The sequence below is a fragment of the Vulpes vulpes genome, unplaced genomic scaffold, assembly GCF_048418805.1.
Source record: "Vulpes vulpes isolate BD-2025 unplaced genomic scaffold, VulVul3 Bu000000731, whole genome shotgun sequence".
NCBI lineage: Eukaryota > Metazoa > Chordata > Mammalia > Carnivora > Canidae > Vulpes > Vulpes vulpes.
Genome location: NW_027325685.1, coordinates 389,253 through 410,551, shown reverse-complemented (window position 1 = coordinate 410,551; position 21,299 = coordinate 389,253). Strand labels below are relative to the sequence as shown.

At 43.3% G+C, this 21,299-nt stretch overlaps 1 protein-coding gene across 1 annotated transcript in view; it reads right to left on the bottom strand.

Annotated features, from left to right (window-relative positions):
• Positions 1 to 5,262: 5,262 nt before the first annotated feature.
• LOC140596610 (abnormal spindle-like microcephaly-associated protein homolog) overlaps positions 5,263 to 21,299 on the bottom strand; it is a 55,160-nt gene continuing 39,123 nt past the window's right edge. The window contains 3 exon segments of the mRNA XM_072745126.1: positions 5,263 to 6,753; positions 6,755 to 8,115; positions 8,118 to 8,199. Of these exon segments, the coding sequence (XP_072601227.1) occupies positions 5,263 to 6,753; positions 6,755 to 8,115; positions 8,118 to 8,199 (2,934 nt within the window).

Below are 21,299 nucleotides of genomic sequence, written 5' to 3'. Positions count from 1 at the left end.
CTGTCAAAGAAAACCGAAAATAGAGGTGTTCAAAGGCACATTCAATGGAAAAATAAATGATCTGTAACACTCACTTCTCTCCAGGAAGCCATGAGGGAGAAGGGCAGAAGCTGAGATTTCCAACCAATTTTGGGCAGCAGCAGTAGTAGTAGTGGGTCAGGGTCAAGACCACGCTTCTGGTTACTGTGGCAAGGGGTCCCGTGTTAATATTTGTGTCTGAGTTGGCCACCCAAGCAAAATGACGGTCTGCAGTTTTCTTTCCTAACTCTGCTTTCCTTTTCTTTTTATATATATACATTTCAATTCCCTTGAATTTTTCTTATTGTTTGGCAGAGTTTAAATGTCATTATTTTATAGAAAACAGAGGAATGGGAGAAAGAACTGTACTCACAGTTCTGCATAAAATGAAAAATAATCTTAAAAATTTTTCATACAGGACATACTGTGCATTGGGAGAGTGGAGTGATTGGAGCATCACGGCTTTAGAGAGGCTGGCAGGGAGTCGGAATGCAAGCACCATCTCCGCCTCACTGGGAGGTGCAACCTAGTTATGTAACCCCCCGGAGCTCGCTGGCCCATCCTGATGTGGAGCTGAGGATGCATCCCCACCCCTCCAGCGCCACCTGAGAATGAACTGAGATGAGCTGCACACAGCACCTAATGTACAAGTCAAAAGTGCAATGCCATCGCCATCATCATACTGTTGTTCTTGTAATGGATTGTCCTAATCCTTGTCGCCCCTCCGACGGGCAGGTGCTACAGAACTAGCCAAGGCAGGCCCGACCTCCCCAGGGCACATGAGGGGGCTGCCTGTCTTGAAAGAGTCGAAGTCCCTTGGCTTTATCTTCTGAGCGCTTCCTCTGCACCAAACGCCCTCCTTATGTTGCCTGTGTTTGACGTTTTCTTGTACCAAGAGGGTCTTTGATAGAGACCCTTGAGACACATTATTTCATAGTGAAGTGTGCCCTGTGTAGGAGACGGGTCCATGAGCCATGACCTTGGGCTTGATGGGGCTGCTCTCATCACAGAGCTTGGGGGACACTCTGTGTTGAGAAATGGTGGGCAGTCAGCAGCTGGGGAAGGGTTGCAGCCCTGAGTCAGGTGCGTGGCACAACCCAGGTCTGTCACCCTCAGCGTGTGGTAACTTGATGAGTTTCTAGACTTCAGTCAGATGACACAAATTCCTGACTATATTGTGTCTGAACCTTAGTTAACAGCCAATAAATCAGTTTTAATACATGACGATGATCTTACACTTATCAATATCACTGTCCCTTTCACAGAAGGAAGTAGCTTCTAACACTAAAACTCGGCCCAAGGCCTTGTTCTTTCATGTTCTTATTTCACCAGATATTTCTGAGTGCCTTACCATGGAGTGGAAGTGGGCAGCAAGACAAATTCCCTGCTTACATGGAATTTATAGAACTTATTTTGAGAGGAAACCAGAAATAAGCACAGTAACGAACACATGGATAATTTCACGTGGGGCTAAGAGCTGGCATCGTTCAGGAGGAACAGGGTTTTGAGATTGATCGGGTGAGGATGGTCAGGGTGGACTTCCCTGGGAGGGGTTGGGGGGGTAACTATGTGTAGAGTCCTCAACACCTTAGGAGCAGGTCAAGCCATGATGATCCATGGAAGGGAGTTCTCAGCAGGGAGAGATCTGAAGCTGCTGGTAGAGGGAGGCCTGGAGGCTGCAGGGCCCCTTCCCATCACTGATTCTCTGAAAAGGACTACAAGCATCCTTTCAAATGGTCTTTTTCTAGATTGTACCATTTTCCAATGGAACTCATTATATCATGGTAGGTAGTTCTGGGACCACAGAGACACAGAACAAGGTGGGCTGTGTTCTTCTCCATCCGGCTCTGGGTGTGGGCAGCAGGAGACCATCGCAGAGCAGGGCTCCCTTCTGGCGGCCTCAGCCCAGGCACAGGACAGCTCCCCCTGGCTCTAAGTTCCCCTTCCCACAGGAAAGGGGAGAAAAGACAGGAAAGGCTGCATCTCTAGTGCATCTGACCACAATTTAAACGGGGGGGGGGGGGGGGAAGCTGCATTCCCTGCGTACTGAGCGGGAAAAGAAGTGTAGACGTGAAAACCTTTGAATAAGCAATTAACTGGGTGGCAGCAAAGGGCAGCGAAAAGAAAGATGAATTGCCCGGAATAAAGGCCGGGAAGGAAGATGAAAAGTGTTCCTGCGGTAAAGGAACTCTGATGCAGGCCACCACGAGATAAAGAAGCAATTGTTTGATATGAGAACAATGAGGTGGCAACTCTCCAGGCCACAAAGGCAGACACCTCTCATGGCTTCCAGAGGGACAACAGGTGCTTTCACTGCTTGTTGATGAGTTTTAGCTACGCTGTGCCCAGTGCCTACTACGTGCTCCTCTATTCCTCCCTGGACAGCCTGTGCTGAAAACCTCTTTCCTGACTTCCTGGCAGGATCGGTTGCTCTAGATGTTCAGTGGCTCGGGATAAGGTGCTCAGGGGCGTAACTTTATTTCTCTCCCTCTTGCTGGTTGGTGAGCTCTGGAGGAGGCGGGAGTGGGTTCAGGGTTTTTACTCATTTCTAAAAGTGTGTTTTCCTTCTTGTTGGATGGAGACATTCTTTTTAAAAGGAAATTGGGAAGATAAGCAGATAGAGATACAAGAAAGGAATCTAACTGACAGTCATCTACTAAGACCTATTAGCTCAGATTCCAGTAATCCGTAGGACAGAAGTCTCTTCTCTCCAGGAGCTCAATATCTAGAGAGAGCAACAGATACATAAAGCTGCCATTTCAGTATAATGGGTTAAAGGCTTAGCTGGGGGTGTCCTGAATGTTATTGGGGGCGCATGGGTTATTTTTCTTGGCCAGTTGAGAAATCAGGGGGAGGAGAGGCTTCCTGGAGGAGGCAAGGTCTGATCTGATTTGAATCTAGAAGAATAGATAAAAGCTGATCAGGCAAAGGAGTGGGGTGGGGGGGGGCACCATGTAGCGGCAGGCATGTGTGCAAAGACCTGAGGGCCTGACTGAATCTGGTTCTTTCTGCCAATTTCAGGGAGGCAGGGGCTCCTGGTAAGTGAGGTATGAAAAGGGGTTGGCCAAATCGTCTGGGATGGAAGCAGAGGGAAGAGGTGTCCGGGCCAGATCAGCTCAGGCTGTTGGCCATGATGGGTTCCCACTCCCCACAGGCCCTGGGGGGAGGAGCAGGAGACCTGATCAGAGTGACATTTTAAGATGTCATTCCACAAGCCAGGTTTGGAGTGAACAGGGCAGGATGAAGCAGAGAGACCATTAGGACACTGTTGAAATATCTCCTGGTGGAATTATGGTGGCTTCATCCTAGGCAAGGGCTAGAAATGAGAAGAGCCAGTAAAGGTAGAGCAATTCAAAGCAGGGATCCATGGTGCAGGGTTGACAGTAGAGAATCCGTGATGTGTGGGGCTAAATTTCAGACTTTCATCATGTCTACATTTGTATTTAAACTTAAAATGAAAAATTTAAAATGACTTGCATTCTGCAAGTTGTATGAAATAGGTTAACAACTACAAGTCAAAGAATTAGGAACAATTCAAGTGGAATCTTCTGATCTATGTAATTTTTAGGGCCTGATCCAAGAATATATGGGGCTCCTTGTTTTAAAAAAATATATATATTGGGATGCCTGTGTGGCTCAGCAGTTGAGTGTCTGCCTTTGGCTCAGGGCATGATCCTGGAGTCTCAGGATCGAGTCCCACATCGGGCTCCCAGTGAGGAGCCTGCCTCCTATGTCTCTTCTATGTCCCTGCTTCTGTGTGTCTCTCTCATGAATGAATAAATAAAATCTAAAAAATATATATTGGGGAAACAGTACTAGTAAATATTGAGGAGTCTTATGCTCTGAGTGGGTACTACCAGGAAATATTCTAAAACATGAAACTTTTCTCCTGAGGTCTCTGCACAGGCTATGGTGTTTTTCCTGGCTTTTTCATTTTTTTTTTTAACCTAGAACGACATTATTTGAGTGAATTTTACTGTTCATCTTTGTCATCTTTGCAACGTGCCATGCTAGTTTTTCTTTTTTTTTTTCTTTTTTTATTTTTTTAATTAATTTTTATTGGTGTTCAATTTACCAACATACAGAAAAACACCCAGTGCTCATCCCGTCAAGTGTCCACCTCAGTGCCCGTCACCCATTCCGCTCCAACACCCGCCCTCCTCCCCCCTTCCACCACCCCTAGTTCGTTTCCCCGAGTTAGGAGTCTTTATGTTCTGTCTCCCTTCCTGATATTTCCCAACATTTCTTCTCCCTTCCTTTATATTCCCTTTCACTATTACTTATATTCCCCAAATGAATGAGAACATACACTGCTTGTCCTTCTCCGATTGACTTATTTCACTCAGCGTAATACCCTCCAGTTCCATCCACGTTGAAGCAAATGGTGGGTATTTGTCATTTCTAATGGCTGAGTAATATTACATTGTATACATAGACCACATCTTCTTTATCCATGCATCTTTCGATGGACATCGAGGCTCCTTCCACAGTTTGGCTATTGTGGCCATTGCTGATAGAAACATCAGGGTGCAGGTGTCCCGGCGTTTCATTACATCTGAATCTTTGGGGTAAATCCCCAACAGTGCAATTGCTGGGTCGTAGGGCAGGTCTATTTTTAACTCTTTGAGGAACCTCCACACAGTTTTCCAGAGTGGCTGCACCAGTTCACATTCCCACCAACAGTGTAAGAGGGTTCCCTTTTCTCCGCATCCTCTCCAACATTTGTTGTTTCCTGCCTTGTTAATTTTCCCCATTCTCACTGGTGTGAGGTGGTATCTCATTGTGGTTTTGATTTGTATTTCCCTGATGGCAAGTGATGCAGAGCATTTTCCCATGTGCATGTTGGCCATGTCCATGTCTTCCTCTGTGAGATTTCTCTTCATGTCTTTTGCCCATTTCATGATTGGGTTGTTTGTTTCTTTGGTGTTGAGTTTAATAAGTTCTTTATAGATTTTGGAAACTAGCCCTTTATCTGATACGTCATTTGCAAATATCTTCTCCCATTCTGTAGGTTGTCTTTTAGTTTTGTTGACTGTATCTTTTGCTGTGCAAAAGCTTCTTATCTTGATGAAGTCCCAATAGTTCATTTTTGCTTTTTTTGCATTTTTTTATTGTTACATATATATTTTTTAATTTTAATACAGAGTCAGATTTTAGAAACTGTACAAAGGAGAGCCAAAAACACTTTACACATTCATGATTAGCTTTAGTATTTTTTACGGTACATACTGAAAATGTTTTTTACTAGTAAGGAATGCCAAGTGTGTCCATCACCATTTGAATAGCTTGTAGGGGATTTGTGATTTCTTCCATGTTATCTCTTCTCAAAACCCAATCTGGTTTAAGTCTTGAAACTATTCTGTTTCTTACAGGTGTTTCTGGAATAAAGGGAGTACTTATAGAAGAATTCATCTTTTGTTTATAAAGTGTTCTTTCAGTATTCATTTTATGTTTACGAGCTGTAAGCTTGTAGAGACTATAAATACGGTCAACAACTTTGGACTTACTTGGAACACTAGAGGCCCTATTCGTTGTCTTCAATAAAACAGCTAACAAACAGTAGGTTTTTGTAAAAATGCTTCCACCCTTGTCTGCAACTTTGTCACCAGGTTTTTCTCGGTACATTTGCAAAAGGTCCAGCAGTGTATCTATGCAGTTTTCTGCATCAGAAACTGCTGCAGTAGTTTTCTCATACTTAGCGACATTAAGCACGACTTGTACAGCATATCTGATGACTTCCATACAAGGAATGCTACGATTACAACTTCGGATCAAAACAAATATTTTAGAAACTGCTCCACTCTGGGCCATGTTCTCGCAAAAAAGTGGAGATAATCTAGTAACTACCTCTAGGTGCTTTAAGGCCTCAAGAATAGCAGAAAGGTACTTCTAGGTCAAAAGATAATGAAGTGCAAGCACAGTTCTTTTGTAAAGTTTGTTTTCTTCTCGAATCTCCCTGTTAACAAGTTGAAGACTTAGTCGTATAGCTTTAATTTTTGTACAATCATTTTTCTTCCTCCAAGAGTATCCTCTCCATAATGCCTGAATTCTACTGATTGCATTATTAAATTTTTCCTGTTTTTTACGGAGGAGGAAACGGCGTACTGCTTTCTGTATTACTGATGCAGCTCTATTCTGCTGGCTCATACATCCTGGAACTTCATGCTGACTTGTGAGGATGCGAGGGTATTTCTGAGCAAACCTCTTTTGCTGTAATCTTGTTCAAAACCACCTCTGGATACAGATGACTGCATTAACCTGCTTGTTAGTATTCTTCATAGACATGTGATGTTTATATGCTCTTTGAATTTTAAGAGCAGACAGGTGATAATATGCAGGTGCTGTGAAGTGAAGAAGTCTGATTTTGGTTCTTTGTTCTAAAATTCTTTTTCTTACTAACCAACCATGCACCAGTGCTTGTAGAACAACTGTAGATTTTTTAAATTCTACTTATTTTATCCTTTGACATTTTCCAGCCTTCCTGGCTCGTATATATCTCTGTATGGTCAAAGCAGCAGACTTCTGCCGGAGAAAGACCTGCCTTGCTTTGTATCTTCTAAAATTCGCTTGGATCAAACAAGCAGCTTGATATCTTTTCATCATTAAGAAGTGTTCACGAGCTATTCTTCCAGAAAGTATAGCTCTCCATTTTCTCTGAATGATAATTGTTGATGCTCTCACATTCAGAAACCGTGTTCTCTCCAGTTTGGTGTAGAAGCAACCTTGAATGATTTTTAACAGCTTTTAATACAGCTAGATAGTCTTTACGTGCTTTCCAATACCTATACCAGGCTTGAATCTTGCAGGCAGCTTTCACTTGATGTAAATATTTCCTGGCTTTATAGCTCCTCTACACAGCCTGGATTTTTATGGTGCTATCTTTAATTTTCTGAAACCTCCGTTTCTGTATAAATCCTCTCGTTCTAGCTTGAATCATGATAATGCTGCTCCTAATTTGTAAATATACTTGTCTTTGATGTTTTGTAGACAAAAAGGCTCGGTGGTGATTTTGTAAGACGACTGCTGCCTTCCTGTACAATAAAAACTGCCTTCTTGTTTGCCACGTCCTGAAGTACTGCTGGAGGGTCACCGCAGCTCTTTTCTGCTGGACAAACCTTCTCCGACACACGGCCATCTGAAGGAAGTACTGAATGCGCAGGGCAGCACACTTCTGTGTTTCCAATTTCCTTGTGACCATCTCGCAGAAAGCTCTTTGAGTCGCTACTAGAGCCTCTCTCTGGGGGTACTCGGCCTCTTGTGAACAAGTGACCAGGGAAGCTCCACGCCACTTCTGAGTCCTAAGTGCTGAGCCGTGAACAGCTGCACACTGAGCTTCGGTTCTGCAAGAGCAGAAGGCAGACTGCTTAGCACTGGCTACCACGTTTACCTCCGAGAGAGTTTTCAGTCTCTCTCTAACCTTCATGCCCCGAAAAGCAGCCTGAATAATTCGCACAGACTTCTGAACTGCCAAAAAATTTTCCCCTTCCACTTTTACTCGGATATAGGACCTAAAATAGTTCTGTATTACAGCAACGGCGGTTTTCTTTGCTTGATAATCGAGTTTGGCTCTGTGCATTCGGTAGAATGACTGAATTCGTGTGGCAGCTGGGTGCCTATGCTGCATGTCCTCTTGCACCTTACAACTTCTATATGAAGACTGTGTACACACGACTGCCCGGGTGCGCACTGCAGTTAGTGCCCTGTATCGTCTTTGGACAAAAATTACATTTGCTCTCAAGTGGAGATAATGCTTCCTTACTTTGGAGGCTTTAAAATGCTTCTGAATAATAGTGGCAGCCTGATGCTGTTCCTGAATCGGTTTCCTTAGGATCATGTCCCGGAAATCTGCTTCAGTACAGGCTGCTGCTGCATTCCTGAGTGCACTGTGTTGAAGAGCTTTCTTTTTATTTGCTCTATATTTTTCTTGTATTACTTTTGTAGCCCACTGGATCTCTTGGTAAAAAAGATACTGCCTATACATTCTGTATGTGCTTTGTATTACGATAGCAGCTCTGTGTTTTTCCCTTAAAAGCTGTCTTGCTTTCATTCCCTTATATGCAGCCTGAATGATCAAAGCAGAACGTCTCTGTCGAACAGAATTTCTCTTTGAAATTTTGCAGCCCTGTATGTTCGGTAATGTTGCTGAATTAAAATGGAGGCATGTTTCCAGGTCTGAAATGTCTGAAATTTGGATTGCATCTCATTTAATTGATTTTTAATTTCTGCCTGATTGGATCTAAATCACCAAGTAACATATGTTCTGTGCATTCTCTAAGTGGCATGGATGAAAACCGCAGCCTGTGCATCTCCTGCAGCTTCTTCTTTGCCACCAGCCTTCGGTAAGATGACTGGATTGTAATGACCGCTTTTTTTAATTTCAAGAATTGGTGCAAGTGATGCCTGGCACAAATGGTGGCCTGGGATTTTCTCTGAACAAAAACAGTAGCTCTTTTGAGGGAAATGAACCTTTTCTTCACCACTAAAGATCTAAATGTGTGCTTTGAATAAGGGTCGCAGAGGAATGCATGTTTTTCAAATGTTCCCTTTGCCTTTGTGGATGTATCTTGCAAGAAGTTACAGTGGCCAAGTTCAAAAAGTGTGCTGCCTGTGTTCTCTTCTATGATTTTGATGGACTCTTGTCTCACATTTAGATCTCTCATCCATTTTGAGTTTATCTTTGTGTATGGTGAAAGAGAGTGGTCCAGTTTCATTCTTCTGCATGTGGATGTCCAATTTTCCCAGCACTATTTATTGAAGAGACTGTCTTTCTTCCAGTGGATAGTCTTTCCTCCTTTATCGAATATTAGATGACCATATATTTCAGGGTCCACTTCTGGGTTCTCTATTCTGTTCCATTGATCTATGTGTCTGTTTTTGTGCCAGTACCACACTGTCTTGATGACCACAGCTTTGTAGTACATCCTGAATTCTGGCATTGTGATGCCCCCAGCTATGGTTTTCTTTTTTAAAATTCCCCTGGCTATTCGGGGTCTTTTCTGATTCCACACAAATCTTAAAATAATTTGTTCTAACTCTCTGAAGAAAGTCCATGGTATTTTGATAGGGATTGCATTAAACGTGTAAATTACCCTGGGTAACATTGACATTTTTACAATATTAATTCTTCCAATCCATGAGCATGGAATATTTTTCCATCTCTTTGTTACTTGCTCAATTTCTTTCAGAAGTGTTCTATAGTTTTTAGGGTACAGATCCTTTACCTCTTTGGTTAGGTTTATTCCTAGGTATCTTATGCTTTTGGGTGCAATTGTAAATGGGATTGACTCCTTAATTTCTCTTTCTTCAGTCTCATTGTTAGTGTATAGAAATGCCATTGATTTCTGGGCATTGATTTTGTATCCTGCCACAGTACCAAATTACTGTATGAGTTCTAGCAATCTTGGGGTGGAGGCTTTTGGGTTTTCTATGTAGAGTATCATGTCATCAGTGAAGAGGGAGAGTTTGACTTCTTCTTTGCCAATTTGAATGCCTTTAATGTCTTTTTGTTGTCTGATTGCTGAGGCGAGGACTTCCAGTACTCTGTTGAATAGCAGTGGTGAGAGTGGACATCCCTGTCCTGTTTCTGATCTTAGGGGAAAGGCTCCAAGTGCTTCCCCATTGAGAATGATATTTGCTGTGGGCTTTTCGTAGATGGCTTTTAAGATGTCGAGGAAAGTTCCCTCTGTCCCAACATTCTGAAGGGTTTTGATCAGGAATGGATGCTGTATTTTGTCAAATGCTTTCTCTGCATCTAATGAGAGGATCATATGGTTCTTGGTTTTTCTCTTGCTGATATGATGAATCACATTGATGGTTTTATGAGTGTTGAACCAGCCTTGTGTCCCAGGGATAAATCCTACTTGGTCATGGTGAATAATTTTCTTAATGTGTTGTTGGATCCTATTGGCTAGTATCTTGTTGAGAGTTTTTGCATCCATGTTCATCAGGGATATTGGTCTGTAATTCTCCTTTTTGGTGGGGTCTTTGTCTGGTTTCGGAATTAAGGTGATGCTGGCCTCATAGAACGAATTTGGAAGTACTCCATCTCTTTCTATCTTTCCAAACAGCGTTACTAGAATAGGTATGATTTCTTCTTTAAACGTTTGATAGAATTGCCCTGGGAAGCCATCTGGCCCTGGACTCTTGTGTCTTGGGAGGTTTTTGATGACTGCTTCAATTTCCTCTCTGGTTATTGGCCTGTTCAGGTTTCCTATTTCTTCCTGCTCCAGTTTTGGTAGTTTGTGGCTTTCCAGGAATGAGTCCATTTCTTCTAGTTTTCCTAATTTATTGGCGTAGAGCTGTTCATAATATGTTTTTAAAAACGTTTGTATTTCCTTGGTGTTGGTAGTGATATCTCTGTTCTCATTCATGATTTTATTAATTTGAGTCTTCTCTCTCTTCTTTTTAATAAGGTTGGCTAATGGTTTATCTATCTTATTAATTCTTTCAAGGAACAAACTCCCGGTTCTGTTGATCTGTTCCACAGTTCTTTTGGTCTCGATTTCATTTAGTTCTGCTCGAATTTTAATTAACTGTCTTCTTCTGCTGGGGGTGGGGTCTATTTGTTGCTTTTTCTCTAGTTCCTTTATGTGTAAGGTGAGCTTTTGAATTTGAGTTCTTTCCAGTTTTTGAATGGATGCTTCTATTGCGATGTGTTTCCCCCTCAGTACTGCTTTTGCTGCATCCCAAAGATTTTGAACAGTTGTATCTTCATTCTCATTAGTTTCCATGAATCTTTTTAATTCTTCTTTAATTTCCTGGCTGACCTTTTCATCTTTTAGCAGGATGGACCTTAACCTCCACGTGTTTGTGGTCCTTCCAAACTTCTTGTTGTGATTAAGTTCTAATTTCAAGGCATTATGGTCTGAGAATATACAGGGGACTCTCCCGATCTTTTGGTATCGGTTCAGACCCAATTTGTGACCCAGGATGTGGTCTATTCTGGAGAAAGTTCCACGTGCACTTGAGAAGAATGTGTATTCAGTTGAGTTTGGATGTAAAGTTCTATAGATATCTGTGAAATCCATCTGGTCCAGTGTATCATTTAAAGCTCTCGTTTCTTTGGAGATGTTGTGCTTAGAAGACCTATCGAGGGTAGAAAGAGCTAGATTGATGTCACCAAGTATAAGTGTATTATTATCAAAGTATTTCTTGAAATTGGTTATTAATTGGTTTAAATATTTGGCAGCTCCCACATTCGGGGCGTATATATTGAGGATTGTTAAGTCCTCTTGTTGGATAGATCCTTTGAGTATGAGATAGTGTCCCTCTTCATCTCTCACTATAGTCTTCGGGGTAAATTTTAATTTATCTGATATAAGGATGGCTACCCCTGCTTTCTTTTGAGGACCATTTGAATGGTAAATGGTTCTCCAACCTTTTATTTTCAGGTTGTAGGTGTCCTTCTGTCTAAAATGAGTCTCTTGTAGACAGAAAATAGATGGGTCCTGCTTTTTTATCCAGTCTGAAACCCTGCGCCTTTTGATGGGGTCATTAAGCCCGTTCACGTTCAGAGTTACTATTGACAGATATGAGTTTAGTGTCATCATGATATCTATTCAGTACTTGTTTTGTGGATTGTTCCACTGAACTTCTTCTTAAAGGGGAATTTTAAGAGTCCCCCTTAAAATTTCTTGCAGAGCTGGTTTGGAGGTCGCATATTCTTTCAGTTCCTGCCTGTCTTGGAAGCTCTTTATCTCTCCTTCTATTCTGAATGAGAGCCTTGCTGGATAAAGTATTCTTGGTTGCATGTTCTTCTCATTTAGGACCCTGAAGATATCCTGCCAGCCCTTTCTGGCCTGCCAGGTCTCTGGAGAGGTCTGCTGTTACCCTAATATTCCTCCCCATAAAAGTCAGGGACTTTTTTTCCCTTGCTGCTTTAAGGATCTTCTCCTTATCTTTGGAATTTGCAAGCTTCACTATTAAATGTCGAGGTGTTGAATGGTTTTTGATTTTAGGGGGGGATCTCTCTATTTCCTGCATCTGAATTCCTGTTTCCCTTCCCAGATTCGGAAAGTTTTCAGCTAGGATTTGTTCAAATACATATTCTGGCCCTCTATCCTTTTCGGCGCCCTCGGGAACCCCAATTAAACATAGGTTTTTCTTCCTCAGGCTGTCATTTATCTCCCTTAATCTGTCCTCATGGTCTTTTAATTGCCTGTCTCTTTTTTCCTCAGTTTCCCTCTTTGCCATCAACTTGTCTTCTATGTCACTGACTCGTTCTTCCACCTCGTTAAGCCTCGTCGTTAGGACTTCTAGCTTGGATTGCATCTCATTTAATTGATTTTTAATTTCTGCCTGATTAGATCTAAATTCTGCAGTCATGAAGTCTCCTGAGTCCTTTATGGTTCTTTCTAGAGCCACCAGTAGCTGTATAATAGTGCTTCTGAATTGGCTTTCTGGCATTGAATTGTAATCCAGATTTTGTAACTCTGTGGGAGAGAGGGCTGTTTCTGATTCTTTTTTTGGAGGTGAGGTTTTTCTTCTAGTCATTTTGCTCAGTGCAGAGTGGCCAAAAACGAGTTGTGTTGGGAAAAGGAGAAAAAAAGAGAGAAGGAAAGAAAAGAGAAAAAGAAAAAAGAGAAAGTAGAACAAAAGGGGGGGAAAGAAGAAAAAGAAAGAAAAAGACAGGAGAGAAACAAAGGGGGGTGGGGTGGGGGAAGCAATCAGAAATCAAGGAGAAAGAAAAAAAAAACACAAACCAAAACAAAAACAAAAAAACACGGGGAGTATCTTCTGATTCTGTATACTTTGAGTCCCTTGACCTCCCCTGGAACTGGTCCGTGTCGCTGGTCTTCTGGGGGAGGGGCCTGCTGTGCTGATTTTCAGGTATTAGCACTTGGGGGAGCTGCTCTGCCCCTTCCTGGTGCAGGGCTCAGTGGGGGGTGTTCACCCGGTGAGGCCCCAGGGGGAACAGCCGCAGTGGCGGGGCCAGCTCTGCAGCCCTGGAGTCAGCACCCGCAGTAACTCCGGGGTTCTCCGTCTGCAGGGCCTGGGGGCTCCGGGGCGGGGCCGCTGATCTGCTCAGCTCCGGGCAGGAGAGTCCTCGCTGTCCTAGGCCCTCCTGGCCTCTGCCTGTCCCCGGGGAGGCTGGATCCTGGGCTGTGTCCCGGGCCCTGTGCTCCGGGGCCTGCGCTGTTGGATTCGCTCCCGCCCGCAGCCCCCTCTGCGGAGCCGCCGCCCGAGCCCCTCCGAGCTGCTCCGGGTCCCGGGTCTCGCCGTGCGTGCTGTAGCCCTTAGGGAGCTCGGCGCACTCTCAGGGGTGCAGGTGCCTGTTAGTTTCCCGGCAGCCCGAGGGCATCCCCGCCCTCCGGGGTCCTGCTCTAATTCCTCGCGGCCCCTCCCCCTTGGAGGCCTTTTGTTTCTTCATTTCTTTTTCCCGGTCTTCCTACCTTGATAGAAGTGTGAACTCTTCTCACTGTAGAGTTCCAGCTCGACTCTCTTTAAATCTCAGGCCGAATTCGTAGATTTTCAGGATGATTTGAAGGTTATCTAGGTAATTTGTTGGGGACAGGTGACTTGGGGACCCTCCTCTTCCACCGTCTTGCCCCTCCTCCAGCACAAATTTATTTTTCAGAGTTCTGGAGAGGGAAATCCAAGATTCAGTGTCCGGTAGGTATAGACCTGCTTTCTGATTCATAGACGGCTTTCTCACTGTAACCTCACATGGCGGAAGGGGTCAGGAATTCACTTACAATCAAACCTGAGCTCTGGCAACACTCTTGAGCAGAAGCAATTTTCCTTTGGCTTTTCCTACCTAGTTCTCCACATGTGACACTTGAAGAAAGGTTTTGCCTTAAAGATGAGACATTAGTTCTATCAATAGCCAGCATCAAATATTTTACTGTATTTCAGCAAAACTTTTTATTCCATGGTCTCTACTGGATTCCCCCCTAATCAGGCTCTAAGATAGAAGACTTTGAGACAAGGGCTTTGAGTGGGAAGAAATGCTGGCAAAGAAATTGGGGAGGTGATCTAGAAAGATGTGACAGCAAGCAGGACGCGGAGGTTCCTAATAAACCAGTTGCTATGCGGATAAATGAGACTAATCCTCCAGAAAAGTTTTAGGAATTAGTATAAAACAGACTTCAGAATTATCCTGGACTGAGAAATATGGGTTATGTATACTCCTGACACTTATTAGTCACTTAGAGTACCTCTGGTGAGCTGTTAATTCTAAGCTTACCATGTTAGACAACATGGGTTCTGCAGCCCAAGGGCTGCCTCCAAAGAAGATGCAGGATTCAGGATGTCAGCCCAGGGTGCATAGAACTTGACATGAGGATTCAAGGAACATGGTGGAGGATTTACCATGTATTTCCACTAAGGATTGAAGTAGTAGGTATTAAAAAGGCCTCTTTATATATTGCCCACAATGCAGAGTAGGAGCTGATACTAGTGGATTGTAGAGCTAGAGGTGGATTTTTGTCCTTTTGCATTAAAATGGTATCTTTAGAGGGAGGGGAAGACTCAAGTGTTAGCATCTTCCTCAGATGAAGAGGGGTGAGTAGTAGAATTGGCCTTGTTCTGTCTTGAATCAAGCAAGCGCTTCATGGAAATCTCTTGAAAGCCTAATCTCAGTCTCAGATATGTAGGAACCATAAGAAATACCTGGTCAACCTTCAGGCCTGCTTGATTCTTTGCTCAAGCATACTAAGAGAACAAGGAGCACGAACACTATTTTGAGAAATAGGACCAAAGTACCCCCAAATATGAAGAAAAACATGAATCTATTCAAAAAGTTCAATGAAGCCCAAGGAGGATAAGCCCAAACAAATCCATATCAATATGTATTATCAAATTTTCAAGACCAAGGACAAAAGAATCCACTCATCATGTACAAGGGTATCCTCCAGTAAGATCAACAACAATCATTAGATTAAGAAGGCCAGAAGGCTGAAGGATAATACTTAAAGTACTGAAAGGAAGGAAGAAAAAAAAAAACCCTGTCACAGAATTCTATATCTGACAAAACTATCCTCCAAAACAAAGTCAGATTGATATTTCCAGATAAAAACTGAGTCTGTCATTAGTTAGCCCACAAAAAATACAAAAAAACCCCACAAATCCTAAACAGTCCTTCAGACTTAAAGGACATTAGACCATAACTCCATGTAAAGAAATCATTGGTATGGGTTCCCTATTAAGATGACGTAAACATTGTGGAACAGAGCAGTGATGGCTGCACAAAATTGTGGATATCTAAATGCAATGGAATCATATATTTTAAAATGGTGAATTTTGTTAAATTTCATAACTTTGAAATGTCTTCTGGGAGAACAACTGGAGAGCTATATAGGATCCATCTGAATGAACTATTGTGTACTCAAAGGATCCTCCTATCAGTAAAACCAAGATGTTAAAACCACATAATCATATTTCTAGAACTTCTAAGAGTATTAGAAGATGTGTTTGGCAGAAATATGTGTGCATAATAAATGATTTTGGTGGAACTGGCTTCAACTCAACCTTAATGAGCCGATAGTAAAGTTTTGGCTCATTAGCAGTTTCAGATGGATGCAGTCATGACCCATACTGAGATTGCCTGGGAGATCCCCAGACACTGAAAAAGGTCAGATGCTGTCAATCTTTCCAGATCTGATTTAATATCAGGATTTAAGAATGAAGAGTAGACTTCCGGTAAACCCACTGACCCCTCTTTAATTGTAGTGGTCTTAGAGGGGGGCTGGAGATGCTTTGTCAGCAGGAGCCGTCTATTCTTTGGCAGTAATGGTCTCCTTCTGCTCCTTCACACCAGAATCTCTGAAGACAAGGTCCCTTTATTCTCTTATGCCAGGTCCTCCAGGGTGAAGCCTCTATGGCCACTGTTGTAGCTTCTGTTGTGGATCATTCCTGAAGAGGAGATATGTGCACTCTATGCAGTGTATTTGGGATTGTACAGGTTCTCTATCTGGGGGGAAATGATTACAGCCTGAGCCTAGGAGGTTGAAGGAGTCTGGCCATAGTCTTTAACAGTGAAAGCTGTTGTAGACTGAGCTTTTCAGGAAGCAGCTTTTGAGAGGGAGTTGAATATACAGAAAAGCGTACTATGGAGTGCTATCAGGAGCAATGTCTGTAAAAGAAGTGATCCAGCAGGACTGGGCGGAGAAGTTAATCTATCACTTAGGAACATAAAGGCCTGGTCCTCTCAAGCATCTTGGTGATTCAGAACTCTCAACTCCACTGGAATGTGTCCCTGAGAATGGTGCTTGGCCTTTGCTAAGTAGATCTTTGAGGCAATCCCATAGAAGAGTACAGGATTTTCCTCACGTAGCACTTCAAGTAGCTGGGCTGGGGTGGGGAGAGAGATGGGTTCTTTGCATCTAAAGAGGAATGTGGGTAACATATAATCATGTCCACTATAGCCTCTGCACCACCCAGAGCCACTTCTTGGAATAAATTCTAGAGGGAGTTTCCCTAAGTTCAAGTAGGTTTCTTCCTGAAGAAACTAAAGACTGGAAAGACAAATCCTGTGAAGGAGTTCTGTTGGAGTTTCAACTGGTACATAGCGGCCCCTTCCTCTGTCCAGATTTCTCTTACCCTTATATACCCTTTTGGTGGATTCCCTGGTGGCATGACAAGGTCCTCCTCTCTCCTGGACCTGAGCTGAAATCCTGTATTTCTCAGGCTATGGATGCTGTGTACTTTATCATCAAATCAGATCACCAAGAAACCTACAAATAGGTTGTCTCCTATCCCACTGTATAAGAGCAACCCTGCTTCTTCCTGGTGACTAAAGCCAATTACCTCTGCCAAGACGATGTCCTTGTCTGATGGCCCGTTAACTCAAGGAGACTTGAGGGCTGAGGCAGCAACCATAGCTCATTTTTAAAGTAGGTCTTTGTCCCTTGATACAAGCATGTGCCTTTTGGGAACCAGTAACTCTAAATCTAAGTCCCAGAGATGTAGGATCAGGAAGAAATACAAAAGCACAACAGGGTCACTAGGAGTGCTGGCAAATAGGAGGCATGCCTACTTGGAAGCCTTTTGAGTGACCACACCCTAATGCAGTATACTTTAAGGCTGAACCTATCTATAGGGGTGTACCATTCAAACAAGTGCGTTTTAAGTATAAAAAGGGGGGATCCCTGGGTGGCGCAGCGGTTTGGCGCCTGCCTTTGGCCCAGGGCGTGATCCTGGAGACCCGGGATCGAATCCCACATCAGGCTCCCGGTGCATGGAGCCTGCCTCTCCCTCTGCCTGTGTCTCTGCCTCTCTCTCTCTCTCTCTGTATGACTATCATAAATAAATAAAAATTAAAAAAAAAAATAAGTATAAAAAGGATGGATTGTGATTACTACTGCCATGGGCCTGGGAACCAGTATTGCCTGCAAACCAGTGCTTCAGCTTTGAGGAATTGTACGGATGTACTGAAAGATTAACCCAGTACTGAGTTGTCTACTCCCTGCATGTTCTAAATAAGGGTTTGGCCCCTGCCTGGCTCTTAAGAATCTGACACCTTGGGATGTTCTGCCGGATGAGTGGTTTGTTATTTACTTGGAGCCCATGAGCCACATGAAACAGTCTGTTAACAATGTGACTTATGGGGGACTTGGGCCATGAGGTATTGGCTTGACCTCTGGAGAGGGCTAGGAACCACATGCAGAAGTAGACATCCCAGGCCTACCACCGATTAAAAAAAAAAAAAAAAAAAACCTGGCTGCCAAGGCTCACATGAGTTGCCCTGTTTCCATGTGAATGCTCACACATTACTGGGAGAGCTAAATATCTGACCCCACAGGGAGAAGACCACTAGAAACTTGTGGCTGATATCTCCTGGACTCTGCCCCTTGTACATGCGGGGCATGAGTAACAGTCACTACAATGGCGCTTCATGTGAAATCTTATTCTTGGCTTCCTCTTTCTTATGCTGCTCATCCCCACTCCCTTGTTACTTCCTTATGGAAGCACTTTGCTTCATAAACCAGTTGCATGTATCTTATGTTTCTGGGATAATTGCAAGGCAGTTGCTACCAGAAGCCCTCCTTGGAAGGAGGGTTTATGGAATGGGATCTCTTGAAGGCGAATTGCTTACCAGTCAAATGATAAGGATCTCATCCCTGGAGATAAGTGGATTATTGACAGGAATGGTAAAGCTAGAGTGGTGGTTCTCAAAATGTGGTTCCCAGGCCACCAGCATCAGCATCTTCTGGGAATGTTTTTAGAAATGCAGGCTCTTGGGCCCTATCCCATACCTGCTGAATCAAACTGAGTGGGGCCTAGTCAGTTGTGACAAACCCTGTAGGTATTTCAAGTACCTACAAAAAGGCTGACTTCCATCTCTGAACCTAGATGGGAGGGGGATGCATTGTGTTGTGACCTCTCTAGCATGCGGCAAAGAGTAAGGGAGGCCGAAGGAACAGCTGGAGTGAATAAGAACTGGAACTGGTTGAGTATGGCTGGGCAGGTCCTGTATATTAAGGCTCAGTGTAAATGTTGAAACGGCCCCCATGGTGATAGTTCTCAAAAACCTGCATTTCCTACAGCCCTGATCTCATGCAGTGAGCCTAGTTTACAGGGTTCTGTGGAGTTGAAGGCCTGTTATCTACAGACTTATTTCCAGACTTAACACCCAACAGAACACAGCTTCATCCCCAGCTTTTTGCATGTTGCTATATCCCTTCTAAAGAACATACTCACTATACTATGTTGACTGTTTGGAATTTGTTTAAAAAATAACAGAAGGCTGGATATGTGGCCTGACAAGGACTCCAAGCCAAATTTAAAAGCTAGAAAGAGACTAGTAGGATGAAAAAGCCCCATTCCAAGGGGAGATTTTTGATTGTAGGGAATTGGTCACCAATTCATATGCTGTACCTCACTGGCTTGTATTAGTTTTCTTTCTATTCACTTCAATTTGGTCCACATTAATAGAATGTCCAATATACTTGATGCTAAATAGAAGTGTCCATTTTAGCATAGCCCTTTGGACTCAGAAGGTCATGGGTTTCTGCATGTTTTACTCCACACTATTCTGAAATACAACTTCCACTTGTTGACTTATTTGCTTGTCTTAGAATCTACTTTCGAAAGGGTTGCCAGATAATAGTGCTCAGTGAAACTTGAATTTCAGAAAAACAGCTGTTTTAATAGAATGTCCCAAATATTACATGGGACATAATCATGCTATAAAAATCACCTCTTTTTTTTTTTTTTAAATCACTTCTCATTTAAACTTGGCAAACATCCTGCGATTGGAAAGCTCTGTATACTTACACAAAGTAAGGTATGTTCTTGTGCTTTAAACACCTGCTACATCCTAGCTTCTAAACTAGAAATTCTATTCATTATTCTTCTAGCAATCTTCTGAGAAATAATTTCTAACTTATACAGGGACCGTGATAGAGCCAGGATCCATTGTACTAGTTCTACCTCTTAGTAGTTGTGTGGGCTTGAGCACAGTAGTTGGCCCCTCTGAGCCTCAGATTCCAAGACCAGGGAGTAAATATTCTGGTGCCTTCTACCAGCATAAATAAGTCTGAGTCCACTGGCGGGATCTTTGCTCAGAGTGGAGAGATTCCACACTCTGTCACTCCAGACAGCTCATCGACTTTGTCTCCGTCTCTGCATTTTCCCATGTTTCTGAATTCAAAATGAACATTAAGTGAATGTCCTGTGCCTGCATGAGTGTCATTCATGTGTGTGGTGTATACACATGAATGTCATGTCCCAGAGGGCATTTTAGGCTTGTTTCTTCAACTGCCCATCACGAACAAGCCCCTGTTAACAAAACTGAGTATTTAAATCCATTAGCATAGTGGAAATGAAGACCTATCTGCCTGATGTCTGTTTCCCTAGAACGGGGTGGGGGGGGGGACTTCCTTCTACCCTAAATTCTAAGAATTAAACCTGCTATAAGACAGATTAAACTGAGACAGACATACAGATTTAATATTTTTACACATACACTGGAATTTTCAGAAGGAAAAAGAAAACCCAAGGATGATGTTAATCCTGGGGGCATCTAGGTGTCTTGGTCAGTTGAGCGACCAACTCTTGGTTTCAGCTCAGGTCATGATCTCTGGGTCATGGGATGGAGCCCCTTGTTAGGCTCAGCAGGGAATCTGCTTGGGATTCTCTCTTCATCTCCCTCGCTACCCCTCCTGCTCATGTTCAATCTCTAAAATCTTAGGTATAAATTCCAGGGACTTTTTTTCTTTCTATGCACAGAAAAAGTACAGGGATGTGACCAGCCAGTGTGGTTAGCCTGGGGGCCGTAATTTGTGGGACAACAGCTAGGATATACATGGACAAATGGAGGTTAAGGGCTCATTTAGTGGGTTGGTTTGTACAGGCTCAGACTGGTGTCATCACCTAGTCCCTGGTGACAAAATTCCCTTGAGAGAGGTGCTCACTCTGCCCTAGGAAGAGCAGAACATTTTTTAAGACTTGCTTTTGGGCAGAAATTGGGGGGTGGGTGGTCAGAAAGCTATCTTACATCTTTCAGGTTCCTTCAGTTCAAAACCATGTCAGCACAACATAGGCACAGAACCTCTTCACCAAGAATTGACTGCACTCATGGCAGTCCTAACGCAGGCCTTGTGGTCCTCTTGTCCCCATCCAGCTTATGACACTGCTGCAGCGTCTGAACCCAACTCCCTGCCTCCAGTGGTCTTACTATCCTCTGTGGGGTGAGAATGGCCAGAATGAACTAGAGTGGCTCCCAGTGCATAGAGGGTAAAGCCCAGACTCCAGCTGGCACAGAGGGGCCTTTTAGGCCTAACATACTACCTTCTAGTTCTCACTCACTTTGCCTCAAACACCTGCCCTGCCTCCTTCCTTCCATGTCTCCATGCCCATACTCCATTTTAACATCAGCCAACCAAAATTGGGAGAGGTCTTTATACTAGAGACAGGTTAATCCTGTTTCAAACTCTGCCCTGTTGTATATGAGCTCTGTGGTGATACTGGGCAAGTTGCTAAACATTTACTTGTTTGTACGATGGTAGTCCATGTATGTGAGAATTTGTAAGCTATCACAGGAAAACTGACAGGTGAGCACACAATGATGTGTGGTGTAAATACTGACCTAACCCAATTCTACTGCCACAATGAGCATGGTTCCAATGTCTTATTCCCACACCTCCTCTTCCAACCTAATTCTACCAATGCTATCCATTCTCCTGGATCTCCCAGTACTTTGTACCCTGTACTTGGCCTACTTTGCCCTTTCTTGTAGACTGATAGCACAATCCTCATCTGATTCAATTTTATATCCCCAGAGGACTTGGCAGCCAGGAAAGTCTCCATGAACACTTAAATGAACAAATGTAATGGATTGC